General features: G+C 43.1%; 1 protein-coding gene across 1 annotated transcript in view; it reads left to right on the forward strand.

Annotated features, from left to right (window-relative positions):
- The window catches only part of DDX11 (DEAD/H-box helicase 11), a 552,545-nt gene that overhangs the window by 498,767 nt on the left and 28,372 nt on the right, over positions 1-25,406 (forward strand). Inside the window, exons 26-28 of the mRNA XM_053718816.1 lie at positions 9,646-9,730; positions 10,135-10,210; positions 10,609-10,763. Of these exons, the coding sequence (XP_053574791.1) occupies positions 9,646-9,730; positions 10,135-10,210; positions 10,609-10,763 (316 nt within the window). The remainder of the gene's footprint in view (positions 1-9,645; positions 9,731-10,134; positions 10,211-10,608; positions 10,764-25,406) is intronic.

Consider the following 25,406-nt stretch of genomic DNA (forward strand, 5'->3'; position numbering starts at 1 on the left):
TACCAGGGACTGTAAAGGGGTTAAAGTTAAAAACGGCTCCGGTTCCGTTATTTTAAGGGTTAAAGCTTCCATATTTGGTGTGCAATACTTTTAAGGCTTTAAGACACTGTGGTGAATATTTGGTGAATTTTGAACAATTCCTTCATGTTTTTTCGCAATTGCAGTAATAAAGTGTGTTCAGTTTAAAATTTAAAGCGACAGTAACGGTTTTATTTTAAAACGTTTTTTGTACTTGTTATCTAGTTTATGCCTGTTTAACATGTCTGAACTACCAGATAGACTGTGTTCTGAATGTGGGGACGCCAGAATTCCCATTCATTTAAATAAATGTGATTTATGTGACAATGACAATGATGCCCAAGATGATTCCTCAAGTGAGGGGAGTAAGCATGGTACTGCATCATTCCCTCCTTCGTCTACACGAGTCTTGCCCACTCAGGAGGCCCCTAGTACATCTAGTGCGCCAATACTCCTTACTATGCAACAATTAACGGCTGTAATGGATAATTCTGTCAAAAACATTTTAGCCAAAATGAACACTTATCAGCGTAAGCGCGACTGCTCTGTTTTAGATACTGAAGAGCATGACGACGCTGATAATAATGGTTCTGAAGGGCCCCTAACCCAGTCTGATGGGGCCAGGGAGGTTTTGTCTGAGGGAGAAATTACTGATTCAGGGAACATTTCTCAACAAGCTGAACCTGATGTGATTACGTTTAAATTTAAGTTGGAACATCTCCGCATTCTGCTTAAGGAGGTATTATCCACTCTGGATGATTGTGACAAGTTGGTCATCCCAGAGAAACTATGTAAAATGGACAAGTTCCTAGAGGTCCCGGGGCTCCCAGAAGCTTTTCCTATACCCAAGCGGGTGGCGGACATTGTTAATAAAGAATGGGAAAGGCCCGGTATTCCTTTCGTCCCTCCCCCCATATTTAAAAAATTGTTTCCTATGGTCGACCCCAGAAAGGACTTATGGCAGACAGTCCCCAAGGTCGAGGGAGCGGTTTCCACTTTAAACAAACGCACCACTATACCCATAGAGGATAGTTGTGCTTTCAAAGATCCTATGGATAAAAAATTAGAAGGTTTACTTAAAAAGATGTTTGTTCAGCAGGGTTACCTTCTACAACCAATTTCATGCATTGTCCCTGTAGCTACAGCCGCATGTTTCTGGTTCGATGAGCTGATAAAGGCGGTCGATAGTGATTCTCCTCCTTATGAGGAGATTATGGACAGAATCAATGCTCTCAAATTGGCTAATTCTTTCACCCTAGACGCCACTTTGCAATTGGCTAGGTTAGCGGCTAAGAATTCTGGGTTTGCTATTGTGGCGCGCAGAGCGCTTTGGTTGAAATCTTGGTCAGCTGATGCGTCTTCCAAGAACAAGCTACTTAACATTCCTTTCAAGGGGAAAACGCTGTTTGGCCCTGACTTGAAAGAGATTATCTCTGATATCACTGGGGGTAAGGGCCACGCCCTTCCTCAGGATCGGCCTTTCAAGGCAAAAAATAAACCTAATTTTCGTCCCTTTCGTAGAATTGGACCAGCCCAAAGTGCTACGTCCTCTAAGCAAGAGGGTAATACTTCTCAAGCCAAGCCAGCTTGGAGACCAATGCAAGGCTGGAACAAGGGGAAGCAGGCCAAGAAACCTGCCACTGCTACCAAGACAGCATGAAATGTTGGCCCCCGATCCGGGACCGGATCTGGTGGGGGGCAGACTCTCTCTCTTCGCTCAGGCTTGGGCAAGAGATGTTCTGGATCCTTGGGCGCTAGAAATAGTCTCCCAAGGTTATCTTCTGGAATTCAAGGGGCTTCCCCCAAGGGGGAGGTTCCACAGGTCTCAGTTGTCTTCAGACCACATAAAAAGACAGGCATTCTTACATTGTGTAGAAGACCTGTTAAAAATGGGAGTGATTCATCCTGTTCCATTAAGAGAACAAGGGATGGGGTTCTACTCCAATCTGTTCATAGTTCCCAAAAAAGAGGGAACGTTCAGACCAATCTTAGATCTCAAGATCTTAAACAAGTTTCTCAAGGTTCCATCGTTCAAGATGGAAACCATTCGAACTATTCTTCCTTCCATCCAGGAAGGTCAATTCATGACCACGGTGGATTTAAAGGATGCGTATCTACATATTCCTATCCACAAGGAACATCATCGGTTCCTACGGTTCGCATTCCTGGACAAGCATTACCAGTTCGTGGCGCTTCCTTTCGGATTAGCCACTGCTCCAAGGATTTTCACAAAGGTACTAGGGTCCCTTCTAGCTGTGCTAAGACCAAGGGGCATTGCTGTAGTACCTTACCTGGACGACATTCTGATTCAAGCGTCGTCCCTTCCTCAAGCAAAGGCTCACACGGACATTGTCCTGGCCTTGTCCAGGAATGCGAACCGTAGGAACCGATGATGTTCCTTGTGGATAGGAATATGTAGATACGCATCCTTTAAATCCACCGATGATGTTCCTTGTGGATAGGAATATGTAGATACGCATCCTTTAAATCTACATATTCCTATCCACAAGGAACATCATCGGTGGATTTAAAGGATGCGTATCTACATATTCCTATCCACAAGGAACATCATCGGTTCCTACGGTTCGCATTCCTGGACAAGCATTACCAGTTCGTGGCGCTTCCTTTCGGATTAGCCACTGCTCCAAGGATTTTCACAAAGGTACTAGGGTCCCTTCTAGCTGTGCTAAGACCAAGGGGCATTGCTGTAGTACCTTACCTGGACGACATTCTGATTCAAGCGTCGTCCCTTCCTCAAGCAAAGGCTCACACGGACATTGTCCTGGCCTTTCTCAGATCTCACGGATGGAAAGTGAACGTGGAAAAGAGTTCTCTATCTCCGTCAACAAGGGTTCCCTTCTTGGGAACAATAATAGACTCCTTAGAAATGAGGATTTTTCTGACAGAGGCCAGAAAAACAAAACTTCTAGACTCTTGTCGGATACTTCATTCCGTTCCTCTTCCTTCCATAGCGCAGTGCATGGAAGTGATCGGTTTGATGGTAGCGGCAATGGACATAGTTCCTTTTGCGCGCATTCATCTAAGACCATTACAACTGTGCATGCTCAGTCAGTGGAATGGGGACTATACAGACTTGTCTCCGAAGATACAAGTAAATCAGAGGACCAGAGACTCACTCCGTTGGTGGCTGTCCCTGGACAACCTGTCACAAGGGATGACATTCCGCAGACCGGAGTGGGTCATCGTCACGACCGACGCCAGTCTGATGGGCTGGGGCGCGGTCTGGGGATCCCTGAAAGCTCAGGGTCTTTGGTCTCGGGAAGAATCTCTTCTACCGATAAATATTCTGGAACTGAGAGCGATATTCAATGCTCTCAAGGCTTGGCCTCAGCTAGCGAGGGCCAAGTTCATACGGTTTCAATCAGACAACATGACAACTGTTGCGTACATCAACCATCAGGGGGGAACAAGGAGTTCCCTAGCGATGGAAGAAGTGACCAAAATCATTCTATGGGCGGAGTCTCACTCCTGCCACCTGTCTGCTATCCACATCCCAGGAGTGGAAAATTGGGAAGCGGATTTTCTGAGTCGTCAGACATTGCATCCGGGGGAGTGGGAACTCCATCCGGAAATCTTTGCCCAAGTCACTCAGCTGTGGGGCATTCCAGACATGGATCTGATGGCCTCTCGTCAGAACTTCAAAGTTCCTTGCTACGGGTCCAGATCCAGGGATCCCAAGGCGGCTCTAGTGGATGCACTAGTAGCACCTTGGACCTTCAAACTAGCTTATGTGTTCCCGCCGTTTCCTCTCATCCCCAGGCTGGTAGCCAGGATCAATCAGGAGAGGGCGTCGGTGATCTTGATAGCTCCTGCGTGGCCACGCAGGACTTGGTATGCAGATCTGGTGAATATGTCATCGGCTCCACCTTGGAAGCTACCTTTGAGACGAGACCTTCTTGTTCAGGGTCCGTTCGAACATCCGAATCTGGTTTCACTCCAGCTGACTGCTTGGAGATTGAACGCTTGATCTTATCCAAGCGAGGGTTCTCAGATTCTGTTATCGATACTCTTGTTCAGGCCAGAAAGCCTGTAACTAGAAAGATTTACCACAAAATTTGGAAAAAATATATCTGTTGGTGTGAATCTAAAGGATTCCCTTGGGACAAGGTTAAGATTCCTAAGATTCTATCCTTCCTTCAAGAAGGATTGGAGAAAGGATTATCTGCTAGTTCCCTGAAGGGACAGTTTTCTGCCTTGTCTGTGTTACTTCACAAAAAGCTGGCAGCTGTGCCAGATGTTCAAGCCTTTGTTCAGGCTCTGGTTAGAATTAAGCCTGTTTACAAACCTTTGACTCCTCCTTGGAGTCTCAACTTAGTTCTTTCAGTTCTTCAGGGGGTTCCGTTTGAACCCTTACATTCCGTTGATATTAAGTTATTATCTTGGAAAGTTTTGTTTTTAGTTGCAATTTCTTCTGCTAGAAGAGTTTCAGAATTATCTGCTCTGCAGTGTTCTCCTCCTTATCTGGTGTTCCATGCAGATAAGGTGGTTTTACGTACTAAACCTGGTTTCCTTCCAAAAGTTGTTTCTAACAAAAACATTAACCAGGAGATTATCGTACCTTCTCTGTGTCCGAAACCAGTTTCAAAGAAGGAACGTTTGTTGCACAATTTGGATGTTGTTCGCGCTCTAAAATTTTATTTAGATGCTACAAAGGATTTTAGACAAACATCTTCCTTGTTTGTTGTTTATTCCGGTAAAAGGAGAGGTCAAAAAGCAACTTCTACCTCTCTCTCTTTTTGGATTTAAAGCATCATCAGATTGGCTTACGAGACTGCCGGACGGCAGCCTCCCGAAAGAATCACGGCTCATTCCACTAGGGCTGTGGCTTCCACATGGGCCTTCAAGAACGAGGCTTCTGTTGATCAGATATGTAGGGCAGCGACTTGGTCTTCACTGCACACTTTTACCAAATTTTACAAGTTTGATACTTTTGCTTCTTCTGAGGCTATTTTTGGGAGAAAGGTTTTGCAAGCCGTGGTGCCTTCCATTTAGGTGACCTGATTTGCTCCCTCCCTTCATCCGTGTCCTAAAGCTTTGGTATTGGTTCCCACAAGTAAGGATGACGCCGTGGACCGGACACACCTATGTTGGAGAAAACAGAATTTATGTTTACCTTATAATTTACTTTCTCCAACGGTGTGTCCGGTCCACGGCCCGCCCTGGTTTTTTTAATCAGGTCTGATAATTTATTTTCTTTAACTACAGTCACCACGGTACCATATGGTTTCTCCTATGCAAATATTCCTCCTTAACGTCGGTCGAATGACTGGGGTAGGCGGAGCCTAGGAGGGATCATGTGACCAGCTTTGCTGGGCTCTTTGCCATTTCCTGTTGGGGAAGAGAATATCCCACAAGTAAGGATGACGCCGTGGACCGGACACACCGTTGGAGAAAGTAATTTATCAGGTAAACATAAATTCTGTTTTTTCCTATACCTAAAAGGCTTACAGAGATTATTAGCAAGGAGTGGGATAGACCCGGTGTGCCCTTTTCCCCTCCTCTGATATTTAGAAAAATGTTCCCAATTGACGCTACCACACGAGACTTATGGCAGACGGTCCCTAAGGTGGAGGGAGCAGTTTCTACTTTAGCTAAGCGCACCACTATCCCGGTGGAGGATAGTTGTGCTTTCTCAGATCCAATGGATAAAAAATTAGAAGGTTACCTTAAGAAAATGTTTGTTCAACAAGGTTTTATATTACAGCCCCTTGCATGCATTGCGCCCGTCACTGCTGCGGCGGCTTTCTGGTTTGAGTCTCTAGAAGAGGCTATTCGCACAGCACCATTGGATGAGATCATGAACAAGCTTAAAGCACTTAAGCTAGCTAATGCATTTGTTTCGGACGCCGTTGTGCACTTAACCAAACTAACGGCTAAGAACTCCGGTTTTGCCATCCAGGCGCGCAGAGCGCTATGGCTTAAATCCTGGTCAGCAGATGTGACTTCTAAATCTAAATTGCTTAATATTCCTTTCAAAGGGCAAACCTTATTCGGGCCCGGCTTGAAAGAAATTATTGCTGACATTACTGGAGGTAAGGGTCACTCCCTTCCTCAGGATAGGGCCAAATCAAAGGCCAAACAGTCTAATTTTCGTGCCTTTCGTAATTTCAAGGCAGGAGCAGCATCAACTTCCTCCGCTCCAAAACAGGAAGGAACTGCTGCTCGTTACAGACAGGGTTGGAAAAGCAACCAGTCCTGGAACAAGGGCAAGCAGGCCAGAAAGCCTACTTCTGCCCCTAAGACAGCATGAAGGAAGGGCCCCCTATCCGGAAACGGATCTAGTGGGGGGCAGACTCTCTCTCTTTGCCCAGGCCTGGGCAAGAGATGTCCAGGATCCCTGGACGTTGGAGATCATATCTCAGGGATACCTTCTGGACTTCAAAGCTTCTCCTCCACAAGGGAGATTTCATCTGTCAAGGTTATCAACAAACCTAATAAAGAAAGAGGCATTTCTGCAATGTGTACAAGACCTCTTAGTAATGGGAGTGATCCACCCAGTTCCGCGAACGGAACAAGGGCAAGGGTTTTACTCAAATCTGTTTGTGGTTCCCAAAAAAGAGGGAACCTTCAGACCAATCTTGGACCTAAAGATCTTAAACAAGTTCCTAAGGGTTCCATCGTTCAAAATGGAAACTATTCGAACCATCCTACCCATGATCCAAGAGGGTCAGTATATGACCACAGTGGACTTAAAGGATGCCTACCTTCACATACCGATTCACAAAGACCATTATCGGTACCTAAGGTTTGCCTTTCTAGACAGGCATTACCAGTTTGTAGCTCTTCCCTTCGGGTTAGCTACGGCCCCGAGAATTTTTACAAAGGTTCTGGGCTCACTTCTGGCGGTACTAAGACCGCGAGGCATAGCGGTGGCTCCGTACCTAGACGACATTCTGATACAAGCGTCGAGTTTTCAAAATGCAAAGTCTCATACAGAGATAGTTCTTGCATTTCTGAGGTCGCATGGGTGGAAAGTGAACGTGGAAAAGAGTTCTCTGTTACCACTCACAAGGGTTCCTTTTCTAGGGACTCTGATAGATTCTGTAGAGATGAAGATTTACCTGACGGAGTCCAGGTTATCAAAGATTCTAAATGCTTGCCGTGTCCTTCATTCCATTCCAAGGCCATTAGTAGCTCAGTGCATGGAAGTAATCGGCTTAATGGTCGCGGCAATGGACATAGTGCCATTTGCGCGCCTGCATCTCAGACCGCTGCAATTATGCATGCTAAGTCAGTGGAATGGGGATTATTCAGATCTGTCCCCTCTACTGAATCTGGACCAGGAGGCCAGAGATTCTCTTCTCTGGTGGTTGTCGCGGGTTCATCTGTCCAAAGGAATGACTTTTCGCAGGCCAGATTGGACGATTGTAACAACAGATGCCAGCCTACTAGGCTGGGGTGCAGTCTGGAACTCCCTGAAGGCTCAGGGATCGTGGACTCAGGAGGAGAAACTCCTCCCAATAAATATTCTGGAATTAAGAGCAATATTCAATGCTCTTCTAGCTTGGCCTCAGTTAGCAACACTGAGGTTCATCAGATTTCAGTCGGACAACATCACGACTGTGGCTTACATCAACCATCAAGGGGGAACCAGGAGTTCCCTAGCGATGTTAGAAGTCTCCAAGATAATTCGCTGGGCAGAGTCTCACTCTTGCCACCTGTCAGCGATCCACATCCCAGGCGTGGATAACTGGGAGGCGGACTTTCTAAGTCGCCAGACTTTTCATCCGGGGGAGTGGGAACTTCATCCGGAGGTCTTTGCTCAACTGATTCATCGTTGGGGCAAACCAGAACTGGATCTCATGGCGTCTCGCCAGAACGCCAAGCTTCCTTGTTACGGATCCAGATCCAGGGACCCGGGAGCGGTGCTGATAGATGCTCTAGCAGCCCCTTGGGGTTTCAAGATGGCTTATGTGTTTCCTCCGTTTCCGTTGCTGCCTCGATTGATTGCCAGGATCAAACAGGAGAGAGCATCAGTGATTTTGATAGCGCTTGCGTGGCCACGCAGGACCTGGTATGCAGACCTAGTGGACATGTCGTCCTGTCCACCATGGTCTCTACCTCTGAGACAGGACCTTCTAATTCAGGGTCCTTTCAACCATCCAAGCCTAATTTGGAGATTGAACGCCTGATTCTATCAAAGCGTGGTTTCTCGGAGTCGGTTATTGATACATTAATACAGGCTCGGAAACCAGTTACCAGAAAAATTTACCATAAGATATGGCGTAAATATTTATATTGGTGTGAATCCAAGAGTTACTCATGGAGTAAGGTCAGGATTCCTAGGATATTGTCTTTTCTACAAGAAAGTTTAGAAAAGGGTTTATCTGCTAGTTCGTTAAAGGGACAGATTTCTGCTCTGTCTATTCTTTTACACAAACACCTGGCAGAAGTTCCAGACGTTCAGGCTTTTTGTCAGGCTTTAGCTACGATTTAGCCTGTGTTTAAGACTGTTGCTCCGCCGTGGAGCTTAAACTTAGTTCTTAAAGTTCTTCAAGGTGTTCCGTTTGAACCCCTTCATCCCATTGATATTAAACTTTTATCTTGGAAAGTTCTGTTTTTGATGGCTATTTCCTCGGCTCGAAGAGTCTCTAGTTATCTGCCTTACATTGTGATTCTCCTTATCTGATTTTTCATTCAGACAAGGTAGTTCTGCGTACTAAACCTGGGTTTTTACCTAAGGTAGTTTCTAACAGGAATATCAATCAAGAGATTGTTGTTCCATCATTATGTCCTAATGCTTCTTCAAAGAAGGAACGTCTTTTGCATAATCTGGATGTATTCCGTGCCCTGAAGTTCTACTTACAGGCAACTAAAGATTTTCGGCAAACTTCTTCTCTGTTTGTCGTTTATTCTGGACAGAGGAGAGGTCAAAAGGCTTTGGCCACCACTCTCTCTTTTTGGCTTCGTAGCATAATTCGTTTAGCCTATGAGACTGCTGGACAGCAGCCCCCTGAAAGAATTACAGCTCATTCCACTAGAGCTGTGGCTTCCACCTGGGCCTTTAAGAATGAGGCCTCTGTTGAACAGATTTGCAAGGCTGCAACTTGGTCTTCACTTCATACCTTTTCAAAATTTTACAAATTTGACACTTTTGCTTCTTCGGAGGCTGTTTTTGGGAGAAAGGTTCTACAGGCAGTGGTTCCTTCTGTTTAATGTTCCTGCCTTGTCCCTCCCATCATCCGTGTACTTTAGCTTTGGTATTGGTATCCCATAAGTAATGGATGACCCGTGGACTGAACACACTTAACAAGAGAAAACATAATTTATGCTTACCTGATAAATTTATTTCTCTTGTAGTGTGTTCAGTCCACGGCCCGCCCTGTCTTTTTGAGGCAGTTCTAAATTTAAATTAAAACTCCAGTCACCACTGCACCCTATAGTTTCTCCTTTCTCGTCTTGTTTCGGTCGAATGACTGGATATGACATGTGAGGGGAGGAGCTATATAGCAGCTCTGCTTGGGTGATCCTCTTGCAACTTCCTGTTGGGAAGGAGAATATATCCCATAAGTAATGGATGACCCGTGGACTGAACACACTACAAGAGAAATAAATTTATCAGGTAAGCATAAATTATGTTTCTCCTTCTTTATTTACTTTCCTTAGTTGTGTTGTGATGGTCGGAATGCCCTTTCCCAATATTCGTTCTCCAGAGCTCCAGGAAAAGATGTGCTACCTGGATAAGACCCTGGTAAGCAAACTATTTTTCACTGTGGAACTATCATCCATTTCAAGGATAAACCCTTTGAAAGGCCTCTTGAGTGTTGCTGATCTTACTGCCTGGTACAGATAAATAAACAAGCTCCTACACATATCAACCAATCACTTTGCAGCATGTAGGAATGTCAGGGTTTTGTATTCCATGGAATGCACTCCAGCCTCTCTGGGCTACGTGGAAACACCACAATTTTCAGAGTTACAGTAAATTACAGGAAGAGCTGACACAATAAATAATGAAAGTACATTCAAATTTTTTTAATTATGTATAATTAAAATGTTATGGGGAATTAATGTTTGAGTTAATGTCCCTTTTAAGCTGATTAGCAAAAGGGATATCTCTTCTCTTTGTTCTTATTGTATAATTTTACTTTGCAGCCCAAGACAGATGGTATATCTCCAGGAAGGGTTCTAATTGAGAACCTTTGCATGAAAGCCGTAAATCAATCTATTGGTAAGAAAAGGAGCAACAGTTGGGTTTGGGGTCCAAAATATACTTTTCTTATGATGAGCTGATTATATTTTTTAAATAAATCCACCTAAATTTCCTTATACGCATGTGTTGCACTGCATTAATCACTATCAGAACTAAAAGCATCACTATGAGTAATGAAACATTGTCTTCCAATCCTTTTTGCATTGATGTGTAAGCTTCTGTATTAGTTTGCTTTGTTTATTCTGTTTTGTGTAATTATTTTTTTTCTTTTTTTAACCATGAATCATTGCCATTGTGTCTCCCCATTCATGTACCTAGAGCTAGAACTTGGCACAGTTTGCAAAGAAATTGTAATTACATTAATTCCAGTGCTGCTGCTTGTTAATCTCATATGTACAATATTTGTTTCTGTGCAGGACGAGCTATCCGGCATCGTGGTGATTATGCTAGCATTGTGCTGTTAGATCACAGGTATTCCCGTCCTAACATCCTCAGCAAGCTGCCCCAGTGGATTAGGAGCAGCACTCAAATCAAATCCGAATTTGGCCCAGCATTTGCAGCTCTACGAAAGGTTTGTTTCCACTTATGTTTTGTCAATATATCATGAATCTAGAGTGTGAAATATCTAACACACAAATGAAAAATCACACATAGCTTCCATGTGATTGCCAAAAGTATGATAAAGGGACCTTTATTTCTAAAATATGGGACTGCCTATTTTGAATCATTTTATATTTCTAAAGATAAGTGAAGCAACCCAAAGATCTAAGGAGGTTGCCATGACTATGGTAATAACTGGGGATATATAATCAAATTACTTGAAAGAGGTGCGTATCTGTTTTAGCCGGTCCATCTCATGTTTAGAACCCCTAATCCTTTTTCCATCTGTGATTCCCCAAATGTTTTCCAATTTCAGTTATTTGCTTATATTTGCTTCCCAGGTTCTGATTTTGTATCTTTATCTGTGTTATATTTCATTGTTCAGCTGTCAGGGGGAGTGCTAATTATCGCCCCAGCTTGAGCGTTAATTGCTCTAGAAGTAAGATTTTTGTGCTTGTTGGTTTGCACTCATATTACAAGTTGAAAGTATACTGTTTTCGCTTGACAACAAAAATCCAAAGTTACAATATCATGTGTGCGTTCACGTATTCCCCCATATAAGTCAATGGAAAAAAACTAACACTCCACTCTCGCGCAATCACAATAGCATATTCTAATTTGCGCTTAGCCAATCACATATTATAAAATGCGCAAACCCGACATGAAAATATGAATATTACATAAATATGCTTTTACATGTTTTCATCTACACAACTGCAAAGGGCTCCAATGCACTTATATACAGTATATGTCTTATGTATGTACATATGTATTTATATGTGTATATATGTCTGTAAATACATATACAAATACATATGTACACATATATATATATATCCAGAGAAATGAAGGTAGCACACTTTTTCAAAGGCCGAACCTTTTATTTAGAGCATATATATATTGCATACGAAGAGAGAAGCTCTCTACCAGGAACGAACAACAGCTCATCAGCTAGTTCTTTGGTGATTTACCACCCGGAAGAAGCCTCTTTTAGACCAGTGTGCTTTTCACAGAGGAAAACTTTCCTGAAGTATATCAGTCTGATCCTGCCAAGTAAGGTCAGTCAAGCCCCGAAATACCAGCCAATTCTCCTCTGAACAAGGAACATGACAACCCCAGATGATCGTTTTTCTTTTTTATGACACGATGAGTCCACGGATCATCTTAATTACTAATGGGATATTCACCTCCTGGTCAGCAGGAGGCGGCAAAGAGCTCCACAGCAAAGCTGTTAAATAGCTCCTCCCATCCCTCCTACTCCAGTCATTCTCTTATGCCTACGTTAGTGATAGGAAGTGGCAAAGTGAGGTGTTAGTATAGATTCTTCAATCAAGAGTTTATTATTTTTAAAGTAGTGCAAGATTGTGCTGCTTTGTTCTAGGGTGTAGCCGTAGTCCATATCAGTCTCTTCAGTACTCCAAGCTGTATAGGCTCGAAAGCCTACTACCAATTAAGCATATTAGGTGATGTGCATCTCTGTAATGAGAAGGGGTGTGGTCTAATGACATCAACACCCTATATCATGTGTGCATAATTATTAGGCAACTTCCTTTCCTTTGGCAAAATGGGTCAAAAGAAGGACTTGACAGGCTCAGAAAAGTCAAAAATAGTGAGATATCTTGCAGAGGGATGCAGCACTCTTAAAATTGCAAAGCTTCTGAAGCGTGATCATCGAACAATCAAGCGTTTCATTCAAAATAGTCAACAGGGTCGCAAGAAGCGTGTGGAAAAACCAAGGTGCAAAATAACTGCCCATGAACTGAGAAAAGTCAAGCGTGCAGCTGCCAAGATGCCACTTGCCACCAGTTTGGCCATATTTCAGAGCTGCAACATCACTGGAGTGCCCAAAAGCACAAGGTGTGCAATACTCAGAGACATGGCCAAGGTAAGAAAGGCTGAAAGACGACCACCACTGAACAAGACACACAAGCTGAAACGTCAAGACTGGGCCAAGAAATATCTCAAGACTGATTTTTCTAAGGTTTTATGGACTGATGAAATGAGAGTGAGTCTTGATGGGCCAGATGGATGGGCCCGTGGCTGGATTGGTAAAGGGCAGAGAGCTCCAGTCCGACTCAGACGCCAGCAAGGTGGAGGTGGAGTACTGGTTTGGGCTGGTATCATCAAAGATGAGCTTGTGGGGCCTTTTCGGGTTGAGGATGGAGTCAAGCTCAACTCCCAGTCCTACTGCCAGTTTCTGGAAGACACCTTCTTCAAGCAGTGGTACAGGAAGAAGTCTGCATCCTTCAAGAAAAACATGATTTTCATGCAGGACAATGCTCCATCACATGCGTCCAAGTACTCCACAGCGTGGCTGGCAAGAAAGGGTATAAAAGAAGAAAATCTAATGACATGGCCTCCTTGTTCACCTGATCTGAACCCCATTGAGAACCTGTGGTCCATCATCAAATGTGAGATTTACAAGGAGGGAAAACAGTACACCTCTCTGAACAGTGTCTGGGAGGCTGTGGTTGCTGCTGCACGCAATGTTGATGGTGAACAGATCAAAACACTGACAGAATCCATGGATGGCAGGCTTTTGAGTGTCCTTGCAAAGAAAGGTGGCTATATTGGTCACTGATTTGTTTTTGTTTTGTTTTTGAATGTCAGAAATGTATATTTGTGAATGTTGAGATGTTATATTGGTTTCACTGATAAAAATAAATAATTGAAATGGGTATATATTTGTTTTTTGTTAAGTTGCCTAATAATTATGCACAGTAATAGTCACCTGCACACACAGATATCCCCCTAAAATAGCTATAACTAAAAACAAACTAAAAACTACTTCCAAAACTATTCAGCTTTGATATTAATGAGTTTTTTGGGTTCATTGAGAACATGGTTGTTGTTCAATAATAAAATTAATCCTCAAAAATACAACTTTCCTAATAATTCTGCACTCCCTGTATATATATATATATATACACTGTGTGCAGAATTATTAGTCAAATGAGTATTTTGACCACATCATCCTCTTTATGCATGTTGTCTTACTCCAAGCTGTATAGGCTCGAAAGCCTGCTACCAATTAAGCATATTAGGTGATGTGCATCTCTGTAATGAGAAGGGGTGTGGTCTAATGACATCAACACCCTATATCAGGTGTGCATAATTATTAGGCAACTTCCTTTCCTTTGGCAAAATGGGTCAAAAGAAGGACTTGACAGGCTCAGAAAAGTCAAAAATAGTGAGATTTCTTGCAGAGGGATGCAGCACTCTTAAAATTGCAAAGCTTCTGAAGCGTGATCATCGAACAATCAAGCGTTTCATTCAAAATAGTCAACAGGGTCGCAAGAAGCGTGTGGAAAAACCAAGGCGCAAAATAACTGCCCATGAACTGAGAAAAGTCAAGCGTGCAGCTGCCAAGATGCCACTTGCCACCAGTTTGGCCATATTTCAGAGCTGCAACATCACTGGAGTGCCCAAAAGCACAAGGTGTGCAATACTCAGAGACATGGCCAAGGTAAGAAAGGCTGAAAGACGACCACCACTGAACAAGACACACAAGCTGAAACGTCAAGACTGGGCCAAGAAATATCTCAAGACTGATTTTTCTAAGGTTTTATGGACTGATGAAATGAGAGTGAGTCTTGATGGGCCAGATGGATGGGCCCGTGGCTGGATTGGTAAAGGGCAGAGAGCTCCAGTCCGACTCAGACGCCAGCAAGGTGGAGGTGGAGTACTGGTTTGGGCTGGTATCATCAAAGATGAGCTTGTGGGGCCTTTTCGGGTTGAGGATGGAGTCAAGCTCAACTCCCAGTCCTACTGCCAGTTTCTGGAAGACACCTTCTTCAAGCAGTGGTACAGGAAGAAGTCTGCATCCTTCAAGAAAAACATGATTTTCATGCAGGACAATGCTCCATCACACGCGTCCAAGTACTCCACAGCGTGGCTGGCAAGAAAGGGTATAATAGAAGAAAATCTAATGACATGGCCTCCTTGTTCACCTGATCTGAACCCCATTGAGAACCTGTGGTCCATCATCAAATGTGAGATTTACAAGGAGGGAAAACAGTACACCTCTCTGAACAGTGTCTGGGAGGCTGTGGTTGCTGCTGCATGCAATGTTGATGGTGAACAGATCAAAACACTGACAGAATCCATGGATGGCAGGCTTTTGAGTGTCCTTGCAAAGAAAGGTGGCTATATTGTCACTGATTTGTTTTTGTTTTGTTTTTGAATGTCAGAAATGTATATTTGTGAATGTTGAGATGTTATATTGGTTTCACTTGTAAAAATAATTAATTGAAATGGGTATATATTTTTTTTTTGTTAAGTTGCCTAATAATTATGCACAGTAATAGTCACCTGCACACACAGATATCCCCCTAAAATAGCTATAACTAAAAACAAACTAAAAACTACTTCCAAAACTATTCAGCTTTGATATTAATGAGTTTTTTGGGTTCATTGAGAACATGGTTGTTGTTCAATAATAAAATTAATCCTCAAAAATACAACTTGCCTAATAATTCTGCACTCCCTGTATATACACACACATATATCCGTCTTCAGATATGTATAGGTATGTATCCCTATATTAAAGCCCTTTGAGACCTCATATCTTTTTTTTTAATAATTTTTATTAGATGTTGTTATGAGTGTAACTGTACTTTGTAATTTGTAATGTATTTATGATGTTTTGTGAAACAGCCAACCACTGCTCTGAAAACGGGATAATCATTCTAGTGTAAATTGCGCTCACACGATGGCGTTTACGCTCAACTCACACAATTGAACCTGCATGCAAATGATCGTTAAAAACACAAATTTTGTATTATCCGCAAACAAGTTAACTCAACTCTTTAATCCCTTGGAAAGGTTATTGATAAATTAACTGTATAATAATTTCCTATGTGACACTGTATCAAAAGACTTCGGTCAAGGCCTCCTCAAAAGAAGAGAGATTGGCATTCCTTCAATGTATCCAAGATCTGGAGGACATGGAAATGATTGTTCCTGTTCCTCTGTCAGAACAGGGGAAGGGGTTTTACTCTAATCTGTTCATTGTTCCAAAGATAAAAGGTAACAATCAGATCTGTTCTTCAATTGGTTTTGCAAGGTCAGTTTATGACAACTGTAAATTTACAACAAAAATCATCACCTCTGTGTTTTGCCTTTCTGAATAGACACTATCAGTTTGTAACTCTTCCATTTGGCCTAGCTACAGCTCCAAGAATCTTCACCAAGGTTCTGGGTGTTTTGCTGTTGGTTGACCAAGCTCAGTATATAGAGGTGGCTCCCTCCTTGGACAATATTTTGGTTCAAGCCCCACCTTTACCTTTAGCAACTGCTCATATGTAGAGACTACTTTGGTTTCTTCAAAGTCATGGCTTGAAGGTAAACTTATCAAAGGGTTTCCTAACCCCTCTCACTAGAGTGTCCTTTTTAGGGGTAATCATAGATTCAGTTTCCATGCATCTGTTCTTAACAGATCAACACATAGTCAATCTTCAATCTGCTTGTTGAAATCTACAGTCTCTTCCTCAGGCTTTTATGCCTCAGTGCATGGAGATTGTAGGTCTCATGGTGGCAGCTTCAGACGCAATTCCATTTGCATAGTTTCATTTACGTCCTCTTCAACTATGCATGTTAAGGACGTGGAATGGGGATCACCCCAATCTATTAATTCATTTTGACCCTTTGGCCAGGCAATCTCTTTCTTGGTGGACTTATCCAAATACAGTTTCTCAGTGGATACTGCTTTGCCATCCATCATAGGAAATAATAAACACGGATGCAAGCCTCTTTGGCTGTGGCGCGGTCTGGGGTCATCGACAGTCACAGGGAGTTTAGTCTCCTCAGGATGGTGAGGTTACCAATATTTTAGAACTCTGTGCGATCTTCAGATCCCTTCAGGCTTGGCCTCTTCTCAAGTCTCCTTCATTCATTTACAGTCAGACAATATCATAACTTTAGCTTATATCAAAAAGCCATCAGACTCTTCATTTGGAAGAATGGTCACTCAATCAGGAGATTTTCGATTAGCTGGTTAATCACTGGGGTCTTCCAGAGATCGACTTGTCTTACCTGAATGAAAAGCATCTCAGATATGGGTCGAGGGACCCTCAAGTGGGATTTATAGATGATTTAGCAGTTCCTTGGCCGTTTCACTGAGTGTATCTGTTTCCTCCAATTGTAATTCTGAGGGTGATTGCAGCAACGCACCTCAGCACCTCTAATAGCTCTTGCGTTGTCACACAGAACATGTTATGCCGATCTGGTTCAAATGTCCAGCGATCCTCATTGGCGTTTTCCTCAATAAACAGATATGTTGTCTCAGGGTTCTCTCTTTTATCAAAATCTTCAGTTTCTCAGCTTGACTGCTTGGAGGTTGAATGATTTATTCTTTCCCAAAGGGGTTTTCTGACTCTGTAGTAGATACCCTAATTCAGGCTCACAAGTCAGTCACTAGAAAAAAATTCTAGCAAATTTGGAAAGTCTATTTTTCTTGGTGTCTAGAAAGGCGTTATTCTTAGCATTCCATAAGAATTTCCAATATTTTAAAATTTCTACAAGATGGATGGTTTGTCTGCCAGCATTTTGAAGGGGAATATTTCTTGCCTTTCTAAGCTTTTACATCTGTCTCGTCTTCCAGATATTGAAGCCTTTGTTCAGGCTTTGGTTAGAATCAGACTTGTTATTAAGCCAATTACTCCCCCCATGGAGTTTTTATTTGGTGTTAAGAGTAATGCAATCTTCTCCATTTGAACCCATGCACGCATTGGACCTTCAATTATTATCTTGAAGGTATTGTTTCTATTAGCTATCGCTTCAGCCAGGAGGGTTTCTTCAGTTATCTGCTCTTTCTTCTAAACCTCTGTATCTGGTGTTTCATCAAGAAAAGGCAGTTTTATATACCTTGTCCAGTTTTTTGCCTAAAGTAGTTTCTTCTGAAAATATTTATCTGGAAATTGTGGTTCCGTCCTTTTGTCCAAACTCCAAATCTTCCAAGGACAGATTGTTACACAATCTGGATGTGGTAAGGGATTTGAAGTTCTATCTTTAATCTACTAAGGAATCATCCAGCTTATTTGTCATATTCTCAGGCAAACGTACGGGCCAGAAAGCTGCATCTGTCACTTTAGCCTCATTGTCAAACTGTTTCATAGAGCTCACTTGGAGGCAGACAGTCTCTGCATTTTTGAATTACAGTTCACTTAACTTGTCTGTTTCTACTTCTTGGGCCTTATAAATATCAGGCTTCAGTGCATCAAATTTGCAAAGCTGTGACTTGATGGTCGATGCATACTTTTACTAAATTTTATAATTTTGATTTATTGTCCTCGGCTTAGGCAACTTTTGGCATAAAGGTTCTTCAGGCAGTAGTTCCTGATAAATAGGTGCCTGTATCTTTTCTTTTTGGCCCTCACATTTTTTAGTGTACTCTACAGCTTGGGTATTGGTTTCCAGCAGTAAGGGATTGTGTACTCTCACCACTTCAAGAAAGAAAACATAATTTATTCTTACCTGATAATTTCCTTTCTTTGTTGGTGGTGAGAGTCCACAAACCCGCCCATTGCTTTTTAAAGACAAGTCCATGGATCATCATCCTTACTTGTGGGATTACACCTCCTGGTCAGCAGGAGGAGGCAAAGAGCACCACCGCAGAGCTGTTATATATAGCTCCTCCCTTCCCTCCCACTCCAGTCATTCTTTTTGCCTACGTTAGTGATAGGAAGAGGTAAAGTGAGGTGTTAGTATAGATTCTTCAATCAAGAGTTTATTATTTTTAAAGTAGTGCCAGAGAGTGTTGCTTTGTTCTAGGGTGTAGCCGTAGTCCATATCAGTCTCTTCAGTAGAGCTTTTGGTGGCTTTAGAGCAATGGGAACTTGTGGGACATAATTCTCACTGGGCCTCCTATACATTTATGCTGCCCTAATCCTGATAGCCTAAGCACATTTAACTCAGGCTTATCTTATTCCACAGGGCTATGGGAGGGAGAGAACCTCTTAAACCTGCTGGACTGTCCTGCTGTCAGACAGCATTTAAGGTAAGTTCTAACTTTGTTCATTCTGGGGAGTAAGACTCAGAGTAAAGTGGGCACTTAAACTTTATTTGGAGCTTACATAAGACTCATTCAGGGCTTCTTATGTTGGGACATTAATCCCTCTTATATGGAGGGTTTGGTTTGGACAGCTATGAGTACAGGCACTGGGGCTGGGAGAAGGCTTGTAGTCTCTTGCCGAATTTTTCAATTTTTGTAAGAATGCAATAGAAAGCAGGCTGAAAAGGATGTTTTGGCTCATTTTATTATATATGGTGGTTACGGTTCCTAATTTAGTTTTCTCCAACATTGGTGTGTCCGGTCCACGGCTTCATCCTTACTTGTGGGATATTCTCTTCCCCTACAGGAAATGGCAAAGAGAGCACCCAGCAAGAGCTGTCCATATAGCTCCCCCACTGGCTCCGCCCTCCAGTCATTCTCTTTGCCGCTCTGAACAAGTAGCATCTCCACGGGGATGGTAAAGAGTATGTGGTGTTAGTTGTAGTTTTTTATTCTTCTATCAAGAGTTTGTTATTTTAAAATAGTGCCGGTTTGTACTATTTACTCTAAAACAGAAAAGGATGAAGAGTTCTGTTTAAAGAGGAGTATGATTTTAGCAGCAGTAACTAAAATAAATTGCTGTTCCCACGCAGGACTGTTGAGCCCAGAGAACTTCAGTTGGGGGGAACAGTTTGCAGACTTTTCTGCTCAAGGTATGATCAGTCATATTTCTAAAAAGACATGTTAATGGTAGAAGACTGTCAGTTTTCCCTTAAGGGGTAAGTAAGCCATTTTCTTAGACTCATAACAGATTAAGGCTTACAAATGGGCTATATACTGGTTGACACTATTGTGGGCTAAATCGATTGTTTTATTTCATATTTTAATGGCATTTAGAGTGTTTTGTGCACTTAAAAGCACTTTTGGGAACGTTTTTTATCGCCTGGCATTGAGTTAGACGGCTATTTCAGTCAGGAAGGCCCCTTCACTCTGGTATGCAGAGGAAGGAGGCCCCGTTTTCGCGCCTCAATTGCGCAGTTTACTTCCATGGCAGTGCATGCAGCTTCATGTGAGGGGTCCTGTGGCATACTAAAACGAACTCTGGAAGGTTTATTTCATTGCTGAATAACTCTCAGGGAAGATAAAAAGCCGCAGCAAGGCTGTGGCTGTGATGGTAGTGTACTAAAATTGTCCAATTGAACAAATAGCTCCGGTTTGCTCATTTTAAGGGTTAAAGTCTTGAAACTTGGTGTGCAATACTTTTCAGGGCATTAGGACTCTGGGGTATTAAAAATCGGACATTGCCTTCATTGTTTTTCAATATATCAGATATAAAGTGTGCCTGTTTATTATTTAAAGGGACAGTAACGCTTTTCTTTAAAAACGCTTTTATTGCATTATTAGCCTGCCAAATTCTTTCTAACATGTCTATACCTTCAGATGGCTTATGTTCTGTGTGTATGAAAGCCAAGGTGGTTCCCCCAATTAATGTTTGTGCAAATTGTGTCATAGCGTCCAAACAAAGTATGGACAGTACTGCCACATTGAATAAGATTGCCCAAGATGATTCTTCTAATGAAGGTAGTGGGGATAGTTCCTCATCCTCTCCTTCTGTGTCAACACCAGTTTTGCCCGCACAGGCGATACCTAGTACATCTAGCGCGCCAATGCTTGTTACTATGCAACAGTTAACAGCAGTAATGGATAATTCTATAGCAAATCTGTTATCCAAACTGCCATCCTACCCTAGAAAGCGTGACAGCTCAGTTTTAAATACAGAAGATGAGCAGGTTGGCGCTGAGGACAATTTATCAGTTATACCCTCACATCAATCTGAATTGGCAATGAGGGAGGGCCTGTCTGAGGGGGAAATTTCTGATTCAGGAAAAGTTTCTCAGCAGGCAGACACTGATGTCGTAAAATTTAAATTTAAGTTAGAACATCTCCGCGCCCTGCTTAAGGAGGTCCTAACTACTCTTGATGACTGTGATTCTTTGGTAATTCCAGAGAAATTGTGCAAGATGGACAAATTCTTAGAGGTCCCAGTGCACGCTGATGCCTTTCCGATACCCAAGCGGGTGGCGGATATAGTGACTAAGGAGTGGGAAAAGCCAGGTATACCTTTTGTTCCACCTCCTATATTCAAGAAAATGTTCCCCATTGTTGACCCCAGAAGTGACGCATGGCAAACGGTTCCTAAGGTTGAGGGGGCAGTGTCAACGTTAGCTAAGCGCACAACTATTCCTATTGAGGACAGTTGCGCTTTTAAAGATCCTATGGATAAAAAATTGGAAGGATTGCTAAAAAAGATATTTGTTCAGCAAGGTTTCCTGCTTCAACCAATCTCGTGCATTATTCCTGTCACCTCGGCAGCGTATTTTTGGTTCGAGGAACTAGAAAATTTGCTCCAAAAAGAGACTCCATATGATGAAGTCATGGACAGAATTCACGCACTAAAGTTGGCTAATTCCTTTATTTTGGATGCCGCTTTCCAATTGGCTAAGTTAGTGGCGAAAAATTCAGGGTTTGCAATAGTGGCGCGCAGACCGCTTTGGCTAAAATCCTGGTCGGCGGATGTGTCGTCCAAGAATAAATTGCTTAATATTCCTTTCAAGGGTAAGACCCTTTTCGGGCCGGAATTGAAAGAGATTATTTCAGACATTACTGCTGGAAAGGGACATGCCCTCCCACAGGATAGGCCTTTCAAGGCTAAGAACAAATCTAATTTTCGTTCCTTTCGCAATTTCAGGAACGGACCGAATCCTAACTCTGCGGCCTCCAGACAAGAAGGCAACTCTTCCCAGCCTAAGCCAGCATGGAAACCATTGCAAGGCTGGAACAAGGGTAAACAGGCCAAGAAGCCTGCTGCTGCTACCAAGACAGCATGAAGGGGTAGCCCCCGATCCGGGACCGGATCTAGTAGGGGGCAGACTTTCGCTCTTCGCTCAGGCTTGGGCAAGAGACGTTCAGGATCCCTGGGCACTAGAAATAGTCTCTCAGGGGTATCTTCTAGAGTTCAAGGAACTTCCTCCAAGGGGAAGGTTCCACATGTCTCGCTTATCTTCAGACCAGATAAAGAGACAGGCATTCTTACATTGCGTAGGAGACCTATTAAAAATGGGAGTGATAAACCCAGTTCCAACAGCGGAACAAGGTCTGGGTTTTTACTCAAACCTGTTTGTAGTTCCCAAAAAAGAGGGAACTTTCAGGCCAATTCTGGATCTAAAAATTCTAAACGAATTCCTCAGAGTTCCATCATTCAAAATGGAAACCATTCGGACAATTTTACCAACAATCCAGGAGGGTCAATATATGACTACCGTGGACTTAAAGGATGCGTACCTGCATATTCCTATCCACAAAGATCATCATCAGTTCCTGAGGTTCACCTTCATGGACAAACATTACCAGTTCGTGGCTCTTCCGTTCGGTTTAGCCACTGCTCCCAGAATCTTCACAAAGGTGCTAGGGTCCCTTCTAGCGGTTCTACGACCGAGGGGCATTGCTGTAGCACCTTATCTAGACGACATTCTAATCCAAGCGTCGTCTCTTTCCAAAGCAAAGGCTCATACAGACATTGTTCTAGCCTTTCTCAGATCTCACGGGTGGAAGGTGAACGTAGAAAAGAGTTCCCTGTCTCCGTCAACAAGAGTTCCCTTTTTGGGAACAATAATAGATTCTTTAGAAATGAAGATCTTCCTGACAGAGGTCAGAAAGTCAAAGCTTCTAAACGCTTGTCAAGTTCTTCACTCTATTCTTCAGCCTTCCATAGCTCAGTGCATGGAAGTAGTAGGATTGATGGTTGCAGCAATGGACATAGTTCCTTTTGCTCAAATTCATCTAAGACCATTACAACTGTGCATGCTCAATCAGTGGAATGGGGACTATGCAGACTTGTCTCCCCAGATTCAAGTAGACCAGGTAACCAGGGATTCTCTCCTCTGGTGGTTGTCTCACGATCACCTATCTCAGGGAATGAGTTTCCGCAGACCAGAATGGGTCATAGTCACGACCGACGCCAGTCTCTTAGGCTGGGGTGCGGTCTGGGACTCTCTGAAAGCTCAAGGTCTATGGTCTCGAGAAGAGTCTCTTCTTCCGATAAACATTTTAGAACTGAGAGCGATATTCAATGCGCTCCTGGCGTGGCCTCACCTAGCAAAAGCCAAATTCATAAGGTTCCAGTCGGACAACATGACGACTGTAGCGTACATCAATCATGAGGGGGGAACAAAGAGTTCCTTAGCGATGAGAGAGGTATCCAAGATCATCAAATGGGCGGAGGATCACTCCTGCCACCTATCTACAATTCACATCCCAGGAGTAGACAACTGGGAGGCGGATTATTTGAGTCGTCAGACTTTTCATCCGGGGGAGTGGGAACTCCACCCGGAGGTTTTTGCCCAGTTAACTCAACTATGGGGCATTCCAGATATGGATCTGATGGCGTCTCGCCAGAACGCAAAGGTTCTTTGATACGGGTCCAGATCCAGGGATCCCAAGGCGACACTGGTGGATGCATTAGTGGCGCCTTGGTCGTTCAACCTAGCTTATGTATTTCCACCGTTCCCTCTCCTTCCCAGGCTTGTAGCCAGGATCAAACAGGAGCAGGCCTCGGTGATTCTAATAGCCCCTGCGTGGCCACACAGGACTTGGTATGCAGACCTGGTGAATATGTCATCGGCTCCACCATGGAAGCTACCTTTGAGGCAGGATCTTCTAGTACAAGGTCCGTTCGAACATCAAAATCTAGTCTCTCTCCAACTGACTGCTTGGAAATTGAACGCTTGATTGTATCTAAGCGTGGGTTTTCAGATACAGTCATAGACACTCTGGTTCAAGCCAGAAAACCTGTAACTAGGAAGATTTACCATAAGATATGGCAAAAATATATCCGTTGGTGTGAATCCAAGGGATTTCCTTGGAGTAAAATTAAAATTTCTAGGATACTTTCCTTTCTCCAAGAAGGTCTGGATAAAGGTTTGTCAGCTAGTTCCTTAAAAGGACAGATATCTGCTCTGTCTGTTTTGTTACACAAACGTCTGGCAGCAGTGCCAGATGTACAGGCGTTTGTACAGGCGTTAGTTAGAATCAAGCCTGTTTACAGACCCATGACTCCTCCTTGGAGTCTAAATTTAGTTCTTTCAGTTCTTCAGGGGGTTCCGTTTGAACCCATGCATTCCATAGATATTAAGTTACTATCTTGGAAAGTTCTGTTTTTGGTTGCTATTTCTTCTGCTAGAAGAGTTTCTGAATTATCTGCTTTGCAGTGTACTTCTCCCTATCTGGTATTCCATACAGATAAGGTAGTTTTACGTACCAAGCCTGGTTTTCTTCCAAAGGTCGTTTCCAACAGGAATATTAACCAGGAAATTGTTGTTCCTTCTCTGTGTCCGAATCCAGTTTCAAAGAAGGAACACTTGTTACACAATCTAGATGTGGTCTGTGCTTTAAAGTTCTATTTAGAAGCAACAAAGGATTTCAGACAGACATCATCCTTGTTTGTTGTGTATTCTGGTAAGAGGAGAGGGCAGAAAGCTACTGCTACCTCTCTTTCTTTTTGGCTGAAAAGCATCATCCGATTGGCTTATGAGACTGCCGGACGGCAGCCTCCTGAACGAATTACAGCTCATTCTACTAGAGCTGTGGCTTCCACATGGGCTTTCAAGAACGAGGCTTCTGTTGATCAGATCTGTAAGGCAGCGACTTGGTCTTCTCTGCATACTTTTGCCAAATTTTACAAATTCGATACTTATGCTTCTTCGGAGGCTATTTTTGGGAGAAAGGTTTTGCAAGCCGTGGTGCCTTCTGTTTAGGTAACCTGGTTTGCTCCCTCCCTTCATCCGTGTCCTAAAGCTTTGGTATTGGTTCCCACAAGTAAGGATGAAGCCGTGGACCGGACACACCAATGTTGGAGAAAACAGAATTTATGTTTACCTGATAAATTTCTTTCTCCAACGGTGTGTCCGGTCCACGACCCGCCCTGGTTTTTAATCAGGTTTGAAAAATTTCTTTCTTCATACACTACAGTCACCACGGCACCCTATAGTTTCTCCTTTTTCTCCTTACCGTCGGTCGAATGACTGGGGGGTGGAGCCAGAGGGGGAGCTATATGGACAGCTCTTGCTGGGTGCTCTCTTTGCCATTTCCTGTAGGGGAAGAGAATATCCCACAAGTAAGGATGAAGCCGTGGACCGGACACACCTTTGGAGAAAGAAATTTATCAGGTAAACATAAATTCTGTTTTACTCCGATATTGTTTAATATGTTTGGGAAGTTACGCCCACAATGAGCAGGGCTATAGTTTTGCGCGCTACCTTTAGATTATTGCGCTGTCCTAAGCCGACAGAAGTGGACGTCTGCACACGTGGCTCTACCAACGCATGCCTTTCTGAATAATCAGGCAAGCGATTGTAGCGTTTTTGTGCCCTTGAGTATCCGGATCGTTTCGATCTATGCTACAATTGTTCCGGTCAGGGAGTGAGACTGTTGGCAGGTAGGCACCTCAGCAGAGTTGCTGAGGCGTATAGGTGTCTGATTTTACTTTTGTTTAACTGCTGGGGTACGTTTTTCTATAATGTAGTAAAAAAGTTGCTGTTTAAAATTTAAAGGCACAGTATCGTTTTG

The sequence above is a fragment of the Bombina bombina genome, chromosome 6, assembly GCF_027579735.1.
Source record: "Bombina bombina isolate aBomBom1 chromosome 6, aBomBom1.pri, whole genome shotgun sequence".
Taxonomy (NCBI): domain Eukaryota; kingdom Metazoa; phylum Chordata; class Amphibia; order Anura; family Bombinatoridae; genus Bombina; species Bombina bombina.